The sequence below is a fragment of the Chiloscyllium plagiosum genome, chromosome 40 (genome assembly GCF_004010195.1).
Source record: "Chiloscyllium plagiosum isolate BGI_BamShark_2017 chromosome 40, ASM401019v2, whole genome shotgun sequence".
In the NCBI taxonomy this organism is placed as follows: Eukaryota; Metazoa; Chordata; class Chondrichthyes; order Orectolobiformes; family Hemiscylliidae; genus Chiloscyllium; species Chiloscyllium plagiosum.
This window is the reverse complement of record NC_057749.1, coordinates 21,146,883-21,156,797: the sequence shown is the minus strand read 5'-3', so window position 1 is coordinate 21,156,797 and position 9,915 is coordinate 21,146,883. Positions and strand designations below refer to the sequence as shown.

The window sequence follows — 9,915 nt, the reverse complement described above, 5'->3', positions numbered from 1 at the left end:
TCTATTTGCCAAAGCTATCTCCTGTCCCCTTTTTGCCCTCCTGATTTCCCTCTTAAGTATACTTCTACTGCCTTTATACTCTTCTAAGGATTCACTCGATCTATCCTGTCTATACCTGACATATGCTTCCTTCTTTTTCTTAACCAAACTGTCAATTTTTCTTGTCGTCCAGCATTCCCTACACCTACCAGTCTTCCCTTTCACCCTGATAGGAATATACTTTCTCTGGACTCTTGTTATCTCATTTCTGAAGGCTTCCCATTTTCCAGCCCTCCATTAACCTGCGAACATCTACTCCCAATCAACGTTTGAAAGTTCTTGCCGAATACCATCAAAATTGGCCTTCCTCCAATTTAGAACTTCAACTTTTAGATTTGATCTATCGTTTTCCATCACTATTTCAAAACTAATAGAATGATGGTCACTGGCCCCAAAGTGCTCCCAGCAGAGGGAGGAATAGAATTTATATATAGACCCTCCAAAAATTGTAAATGACTGTTGCTGCACCTTTACAGTTCAATGGATCTGGCTCATGATAAACATAAAATTAAAATGTGACGGTTACATTTCCATTTCCAAAAGCATTTCAAACTGCAAAAGGGAATAAAGAGCATGTTTTGATCTCACGCTGTGGGATCTAATCTAAGAGCACGCCATAAAACATGGAACAATACAGCGCAGAACAGGCCCTTCGGCCCTCGATGTTGCGCCGACCTGTGAACTAATCTGAGCCCATCCCCCGACACTATCCCATCAACATCCATGTGCTTATCCACGGACTGTTTAAATGCCCCTAATGTGGCTGAGTTAACTACATTGGTGGGCAGGGCATTCCACACCCTTACCACTCTCTGAGGAAAGAACCTGCCTCTGACACCTGTCTTAAATCTATCACCCTTCAATTTGCAGCTATGTCCCCTCATAAGAGCCGATATCATTATCCTAGGAAAGAGACTCTCACTCTCCACCCTATCTAATCCTCTGATCATCTTGTATATCTCTATTAAATCCCCACTTAGCCTTTTTCTCTCCAATGAGAACAGACCCAAGTCCCTCAGCCTTTCCTCAGAAGACCTTCCCTCCAGGCCAGGTGACATCCTGCTAAATCTCCTCTGCACCTTTTCCAATGCTTCCACATTCTTCCATTTCTGCTTGTCCTTTGGCCAGATGCTCGGGAAAAGCTTTCATTTGTTTGAGTGGAGTGTGTATTGCACAGCAAGGAAGCATCGCCCCCTTCAGGGGAGAGGTCTCAGTGCAGGAGGCTGCCCTTTGACGCTCTCTCCCCAAAGCCCTTAGAGAACGGGGTAGGTCCGGGGAGGACATGGTTGTCCAGCTGTGTGCAGACGTTTCCCAGCTGAGGCCATGCAACCTCCTTCGTGCTATCCCAGATGAACCTCCCCCCCCCCCGCCACCACCAGTTTGCAGATTGAGACTGGGCCTCACACAGAGAAGGTTCACTTGGGTGATCTCAGCGATTGGTGGACTGTCTTATGAGGAGAGAGAGAGTAGATTGGGCCTGTATTCAAGAGAGTTTTGAAGAATGAGAGGTAAACATTACATGATTCTTATCGATTTGACTGGGTCGATGCAGAGAGGCGGTTTTCCCTTCTGGGAGAGTCTAGGACCACAGGCTATCATCTCACAGTAAGGAGTCACCAAGTTGGGATAGAAATGAGGAGGAATTTCTTCTCCCAGAATGGACTGAGTCTGTGGAATTCTTTACCACAGAGGCTGGGACATTAAGTATATTCAAGGCTGAGTTAGACAGGTTTCTAATCACTGAGGGGAGTCAAGGGTTAAACGGAAAAGGCAGGAAAGTAGAATTGAGGATGATCAGACCTTCCATGATCTCATTGAGTGGGGGAGCAGACTCAGTGGGCTGAACGGCTTACTTCTGCTCACATGTCTTATGGTGCTCCCATCTTTCGCTGGGCGTGTTTTCAGTAAGGGTGGGGTGGGGGCAAAGGGCACACCAAACAGATTGGGTATTAAGTCGGACAGGTTGGACCGACGGGTCTGTTTCCATGCTGTACATCTCTGTGACTCTATAAGTCAGACCACCTTCCCACCTATCACCGAGCTCACTCCCATAATTCCTCAGGTGGCAGTGGGTTGTCCACTCACCACATCTTAAATAAATCCAGGGATGGGTCAGTTCGGCTTGTGACAGGTTTGGTAACCCGGGCAGTCCTCTGCTGCTGCCATGACACCCAAAAGCGGCACCTCAGCGATGAGGCGTGTGGCACGTTTCCAGGAAGTGGGACCTTCCCCCGGACGTTGGAAGTTGAGAACTCGGGGCAACTGCCGGAAAGAATGAGCTGACCATTCGGTGTGACATGGTGTTCTGTATCCTGGCTCAGGATGACTGGGTCACGAAGAGGCTGCTGCTGGAGCTCTGCGCCTTACACTGATCTGTTGTACCTGTGCTCAGCTCACTCAGAGTAGGGCACTCACTTTACAGTCACATTGCTGTTACACGTGAATACTCCCAGTACTTGACAGAACTTCAGACCATGACTGTAGTCAGACAAGAGTACCCAGGCCATTCTCAAAGGCAGTCTAGCCCCTACTCTGCCTCCCCCAGTAAAATGCAGTCTCTTGCCCTGTGGAATGATGGGAGTTGGCTCAGCCTCCATGCCAGATTTCCTCACCCATGAGAGTCAGTGACCTTAGTATCACGTTGCTGAGCCTGCCAGAGAGCCCCTCCTATTAGAGTCAGCTGGGGAGCGCTCCCCACTCCCCTCTTTGCAGTCTACAAAGTCAGTCAGTGGACCAATGTTTCTAATGTACAGCCTTGCCCTTCACTTAAATGTAATTAGCCAGATCAAAAATGATGGGCAACCCACTCCAGGCCTTTCTAGTGAGAGAGTGTGTGGTGTTTAATTATGTATTACTACCCCACCGACAGCGATAAAGCACAACGTGGAGCCCCCTCACACTGAGAGCTCACAAAGGGTGATGGGAGGGCTGTCTGCACAGATAGGGATGCAAAGGCAACTGCACTGGCACATCTTAAGGCCCCTGCTGGATTGTGGGGATGAAAAGACCTGAGCCAAACTGTTGAGTTGTTGTTCTGTTTCGTTGGCAGTTTGTAGATATCGAATTTTCAGTGATTTTCCCAAGCTGCTTTTTCACTGGTCACTGGCGTTTTGGGATTTGAGACTGAGAAAGGAGAGCTCCCAGTATCCTTGCTGTCATCCGTCCACGTTGCTTTCTCTCATTGCTGCTTTGGCGACATTTGCGGATTCTGGTTGACTCCGTCACCATTTCAGTTCAAACTAGTTAGCTGTGAGTCACTCCTCTGTAAGTCCATTATCGTTCAGTGGGGAGTAAAACATGAGGTTCTTGATGCCCTGCTGAGATTCAGTGCCGTTTAAGAGGGGGGGGGGGTGCCCTGAGTTTGAGAGGTGACTTAATTGAGACACACAAGATAATCAGAGGGTTAGATAGGGTGGACAGTGAGAGCCTTTTTCCTCAGATGGTGATGGCTAGCATGAGGAGACATAGCTTTAAATTGAGGGGTGATAGATATAGGACAGATGTCAGAGGTAGTTCCTTTACTCAGAGAGTAGTAAGGGCGTGGAAAGGTTCTAATGGAGCAAGCTCTCTCTACCCTTTTGTACACGTTTACTTTCCTCCACAATGTTGTAACATGATATGCCGGGGGGGGGGGGGGGGGGGGGAGTGTTTATACGACATGGGGTCTGAACTGGATGTATTTCATTTCCAGGTCACCCAGCACCAGAGATCACTTGGTACAAAGACGACAAGGAGATGGACCGATACTGCGGCCTTCCCAAATACCAAATATTCCGCTACGGGAAGAAGCACTCTCTTCACCTGTATAAGTAAGTGGGGGAGCGGTGACATCACTGCCCAGGGCCCAGACTGGAACTTCAGGGTGGTTTCAAATCCATCGCAACTGGTGGGATTTAGATTTAGCTAGTTATACCGCAAACCTTATATTAACCAGCCCCTATGGGACCAGGAGTGTCCCAGGTGATCAAATATTCCAGATAATCGAGAGGTACGCATCACCGCAGTAAATCCTGACCAAGCAAAGTTAAAAATCACACAGGTTATAGTCCAACAGGTTTATTTGGAAGCATACTAGCGTTTGGAGCGCTGTTCCTTCATCATGTAGGATGGGGCAGGATCATAGGACACAGAATTTATAATAAAAGATCAAAGTCAGTCCATGTGACATTTTATAAATTCCTATCTTGGAAATAGAACCTCTCTGACTCAAGATTGGGATTCAGACAGACTCTAACCTCACACCTTTAGTGCATTGTTATGAGCGAAGATGTCACTTTTTATAAAACCTTGAGTGATCTCGGGGCTGTAACTTGAAAGACGTTCTGGGATTTACATATTCATCAACTGAAACCTGCATCCCCATTCTAACTGATTAAAGATTTAACAACAATCTAGGATTTGTTCAATACATCACATCAGTTGTATGACACTTTGATCTTTTACTATAAATTCTGTGTCCTATGATCCTGCCCCACTAGCTACCTGATGGATTAGTAGCGCTCCGAAAGCTTGTACTTCCAGATACACCTGTTGGATTATAACATAGTGTTGTGTGACCTTTAACTTCGAGATATCAACATCCCTCAAAAAATCCTGCGTAAAAACACTGCTAAAATCACAAATACACAAATTTTAGTAACAGAAATGTAATTAGAACATAGAACATTCCAGCGCAGTACAGACCCTTCGGCCCTCGATGTTGCACTGACCTGTGGAACCAATCTGAAGCCCATCTAACCTACACTATTCCATTTTCATCCATATGTTTATCCAATGCCCATTTAAATGCCCTTAAAGTTGGCGAGTCCACTACTGTTGCAGGCAGGGCATTCCACACCCTTACTCCTCTCTGAGTAAAGAAACTACCCCTGTTATCTGTCCTATATCTATCACCCCTCAATTTAAAGCTATGTCCCCTCATGCTAGCCATCACCATCCAAGGAAAAAGGCTCTTACTGTCCACCCTATCAAACCCTCTGATTATCTTATATGTCTCAATTAAGTCACCTCTCAAACTTCTTCTCTCTAACGAAAACAACCTTAACTCCCTCAACCTTTCCCCATAAGACCTTCCCTCCATACCGGGCAACATCCTAGTAAATCTCATCTGAACCCTTTCCAAAGCTTCCACATTCTTCCTATAATGCGGTGACCAGAACTGTACGCAATACTCCAAGTGCGGCCACACCAGAGTTTTGTACAGCTGCAGCATGACCTCATGGCTCCAAAACTCAATCCCTCTACCAATAAAAGCTAACACACCGTATGCCATCTTAACAACCCTATCAACCCGTTGGCAACGTTCAGGGATCTATGTATGTGGATACCAAGATCTCTCTGCTCATCTACACTACCAAGAATCTTACCATTAACCCAGGACTCTGTATTCCTGTTGCTCCTTCCAAAGTGAACCACCTCACGTTTTCCGCATTATACTCCATTTGCCTTCTCTGAGCCCAGCACTGCAGCTTATCTATGTGTAACCTACAACATCGTTCAGCACTATCCACAACTGTACCGACCTTAGTGTCATCAGCAAATTTATTAATCCATCCTTCCTTCCATGCCCTCATCCAGGTAATTTATAAAAATGACAAACAGCAGTGACCCCAAAACAGATCCTTGTGGTACACCACTAGTAACTGAACTCCAGGATGAACATTTCCCATCAACCACAACCCTCTGTCTTCTTTCAGCTAGCCAATTTCTGACCCAAACCGCTAAATCACCCTCAATCCCATGCCTCCGTATTTTCTAGGAGAAAGTGAGGACTGCAGATGCTGGAGATCAGAGTTGAAAATTTGTTGCTGGAAAAGCGCAGCAGGTCAGGCAGCATCCAAGGAGCAGGAGAATCGACTGCAGGAGAAGGAGCATGAGCCCTTCTTCAGGAATTAGGAGAGTGTGCCAAGCAGGCTAAGATAAAAGGTAGGGAGGAGGAACTTGGGGGAGGGGCGTTGGAAATGCGATAGGTGGAAGGAGGTTAAGGTGAGGGTGATAGGCCGGAGTGGGGCTGGGTGCGGAGAGGTCAGGAAGACGATTGCAGGTTAGATAGGTGGTGCTGAGTTCAAGGGTTGGGACTGAGACAAGGAGGGGGGAGGGGAAATGAGGAAACTGGAGAAATCTGAGTTCATCCCTTGTGATTGGAGGGTTCCTAGGCGGAAGATGAGGCGCTCTTCCTCCAGCCGTCGTGTTGCTATGGTCTGGCGATGGCGGAGTCCAAGGACCTGCATGTCTTTGGTAGAGTGGGAGGGAGAGTTAAAGTGTTGAGCCACTTGCTGAATGTTTCAGAGAACACCTCTGGGACACCCGGACCAACCAACCCAACCACCCCGTGGCTCAACACTTCAACTCCCCCTCCCACTCCACCAAGGACCTATCACCCTCACCATAACCTCCTTCCACCTATCGCATTTCCAATGCCCCTCCCCCAAGTCCCTCCTCCCTACCTTTTATCTTAGCCTGCTTGGCACACCCTCCTCATTCCTGAAGAAGGGCTCATGCCCGAAACGTCGATTCTCCTGTTCCTTGGATGCTGCCTGACCTGCTGTGCTTTTCCAGCAACACATTTTCAGCTCCGTATTTTCTACAATAGCCTACCATGGGGAACCTTATCAAATGCCTTACTGAAATCCATATACATCACATAAACCACTTTACCCTTTTTCACCTGTGGGGGCTAACACCTTCAACATATTATCTAGCTATCACCATTGTTAACAGCTAACCTGACAATGTAACTTTTTTAAAAAAGGTATTGTGATTTACACATGAAAGAAGTGAAACTATCACTGTATTCTAACAGATGAAAGGCTTATTAGACAATCAATTTCTCAATGTATAATTTCAGTTACATCACACTGTATATGTTTGCTATAAATTCTGTGCGTTAGGATTGAGCCCTCAACTACCACCTGATAAAGGAACGTCGCTCCGAAAGCTAGTGTGCTTCCAATTAAATCTGTTGGACTATAACCTGGTGTTGTGTGACTTTTAACTTGGTCTAACATTTCTAGGGTTGTCTCTACTCCCCTTCTTGAACAAGGGGACAACATTTGCTAACCTCCAGTATTCTGGCACTATTCCTGTAGACAATGACGACATAAAGATCAAAGTCAAAGGCTCTGCAATCTCCTCCCTGACTTCCCAGAGAATCCCAGGATAAATCCTCTCCAGCCCAGAGGATTTATCTATTTTCACACTTTCTAGAATTGTTTAATACCTCCTCCTTGTGAACTTCAATCCCATCTAGTCTAGTAGCCTGTATTCTCCTCAACAGCATTGTCTTTTTCCAGTGTGAATATTGAATACTGACAAAGAATATTCATTTAATGCTTCCCCTATCTCCTTGGACTCCACGCACAACTTCCCACTACTGTCCTTGATTGGCCCTAATCTTTCAGGAGGTTTAACCATCATGGTTTTATTTCATTCATAGCACAAATACTCGGATATCTCAGTAGATCGCAGTATATGAAGTTTATAATTTTTACTGGTTTATCAAGAGTACCGTGGGCGGCACGGTGGCACAGTGGTTAGCACTGCTGCCTCACAGCGCCAGAGACCCGGGTTCAATTCCCGCCTCAGGCGACTGACTGTGTGGGTTTTGCACGTTCTCCCCGTGTCTGCGTGGGTTTCCTCCGGGTGCTCCGGTTTCCTCCCACAGTCCAAAGGATGTGCAGGGTCAGGTGAATTGGCCATGCTAAATTGCCCATAGTGTTAGGTAAAGGGTAAACATAGGGGTATGGGTGGGTCGGTGTGGACTTGTTGGGCCGAAGGGCCTGTTTCCACACTGTAATCTAATCTAATGTAATCTACTGGTTGATTAAGGTGCCAGTTAAAACAAAGTCTGCTATATCTAAAATTGTCAGCTGATCTCAGTGACTGTGACCCTTAAACTATTGTTGATTGTTGTCAAAACTCATCTGGTTCAGTAATGTCCTTTTTGGGAAGGAAACTGCCGTCCTTACCTTACACGTGACTCCAGACCCACACCAGTGGAGTTGATTCTTAATTGCACCCTGAAGTGGCTATAGGAAGCCGCTCAGTCTGAGGGCAGGCCGGGTGTGCCAATGTCAGTGACACCCGCTTCCTGTGAAAGAATGCGGTTAAAAATATTCTTGAGAACGGAAAGTCAGGTGAAGGAGTTGCAATCCCGTCCTGCCGTTCACATTTCCACCTTCCACCAGTTTACTTACCTGCATGAAATGTCTTTTCGCTTGAGTCTAATCTTTGCTGATCCTCAAGTTTAAAAGGAATACAAAAGGAAGCCATACATTCCCAGTGCTGTGTGCTGCTGGTATATCTCATACTGCCTGTGGGAGCCTGCTCTGTCCACTGCAAATATCATGGTTTGGGAGGTTTTCAATGATTCTTAATCCCCAGGACTTCACTGCATAAAGAACGTACAGTACTGAGCAGACCCTTTGGCCCATCTGCTTGATGCTAGTGTTCATCCTCCACATGAGGCATCTCCTGTTAGCAGCCTTCCTGTCTATTCCTTGCCCTGAGTGTATCCAATTCCCCTTTTAAATGTGGCTGCCCATCTGTCTCTTGGTGGTAAGTTCTTTCCTGATGAAGAGCTTATGCCCGAAACGTCGACTCTCCTGCTCCTCGGATGCTGCCTGACCTGCTGTGCTTTTCCAGCACCACACTCTCGATGCAGCTCTCCAGCATCTGCAGTCCTCACTTTCTCCTCCTTGGTGGTAAGTTCTCCCCGTGCATCGGGGGTGGATGGTGGTAGTGTTGCTCCTGGTTTCCCTGTCAGATAGACGGCCTGCATTGCTTTGCCAACGTGGAACAGGATGCAGGCACTGTGACCTCTCCCAGCTGTCCGTGATGCTACCTTAGTTGATCAGCCAGTAGAGAAGCATGTTGCTTGTTCTTGTCTCCCAGATTTTGAGGGATCAGTATTCCTCTTGGTGCGCTCTGTAATATGGTGAATTCATATTGGAGGGTCTGGATCATTGCCTGATTGCACTGTGTAACCTCAAATAAGAACATACACTGTCAGAATGGAGGAAGGCTGTTTGGCTCCACCATTCAGTCTGTTTGTGAGAGGCCCAGAGTCCTGAACATTTCCCCTAATAATTTCTGATTGCGTTACTTAGCAAGAATCAGCATGAAAGAAAAAAGTACTCAGTGTCGACCCTCCCCTACCTTCTGACAGAGTTCCAAATTTCAGAAGAAAGAAATAGTCTCCTTACCCACAGGGCTGAAAATGTGTTGCTGGAAAAGCGCAGCAGGTCAGGCAGCATCCAAGGAGCAGGAGAATTGACGTTTCGACGCAGGAATGAGGCCTCATTCCTGAAGAAGGGCTCATGCCCGAAACGTCAATTCTCCGCCTCATTCCCGAAGAAGGGCTCATGCCTGAAACGTCGATTCTCCCTCATTCCTGAAGAAAGGCTCATGCCCGAAACGTCAATTCTCCTGTTCCCTGGATGCTGCCTGACCTGCTGCGCTTTTCCAGCAACACATTTTTCAGTTCTGATCTCCAGCATCTGCAGACCTCACTTTCTCTTTACCCACAGGGTCAACCCTAATTTTAAAACAGGGCACTCAGATCTACTTCCTGAATTAAAAGCAAAATCCTGTGGATGCTGGATATCTGAAACGAACACTGAAAGTGGAACTCAGCAGGTCTGTGCACGGGGGAACAGAGTTAACTTTTCGAGTCTGAGGTCACTTTTCTTCAGAACTCTGCAGCCCAGCTTCAATTCCAGTTGCCCCAGACGTGCGTTATCACGTGACTGAAAACATAAACAAAAATGCTGCAAGTCACTGTGTGTCAGGTGGCATCTGTAGGGAGGGAGAGAGCGAGAGAAAGCGAGAGAGCGAGGGAGAGCGAGGGAGAGAGAGAGAGGGAGAGAGAGAGGGAGA

At 46.9% G+C, this 9,915-nt stretch overlaps 1 protein-coding gene and 1 long non-coding RNA gene across 2 annotated transcripts in view; one reads left to right on the top strand and one right to left on the bottom strand.

Moving 5' to 3' along the window:
• The window catches only part of LOC122542611 (alpha-protein kinase 3-like), a 23,344-nt gene extending 19,243 nt beyond the window's left edge, over positions 1-4,101 (top strand). Inside the window, exon 4 of the mRNA XM_043680579.1 lies at positions 3,731-4,101. Coding sequence (XP_043536514.1) covers positions 3,731-3,852 — 122 coding nt within the window. The 3' untranslated portion in view covers positions 3,853-4,101. The remainder of the gene's footprint in view (positions 1-3,730) is intronic.
• LOC122542613 overlaps positions 1-8,677 on the bottom strand; it is a 25,569-nt gene extending 16,892 nt beyond the window's left edge. The window contains exons 1-2 of the long non-coding RNA XR_006309830.1: positions 8,235-8,677; positions 8,007-8,128 (exon numbers count right to left, since the gene is read on the bottom strand). This is a non-coding gene — a long non-coding RNA (uncharacterized LOC122542613). The remainder of the gene's footprint in view (positions 1-8,006; positions 8,129-8,234) is intronic.
• Positions 8,678-9,915: the final 1,238 nt, after the last annotated feature.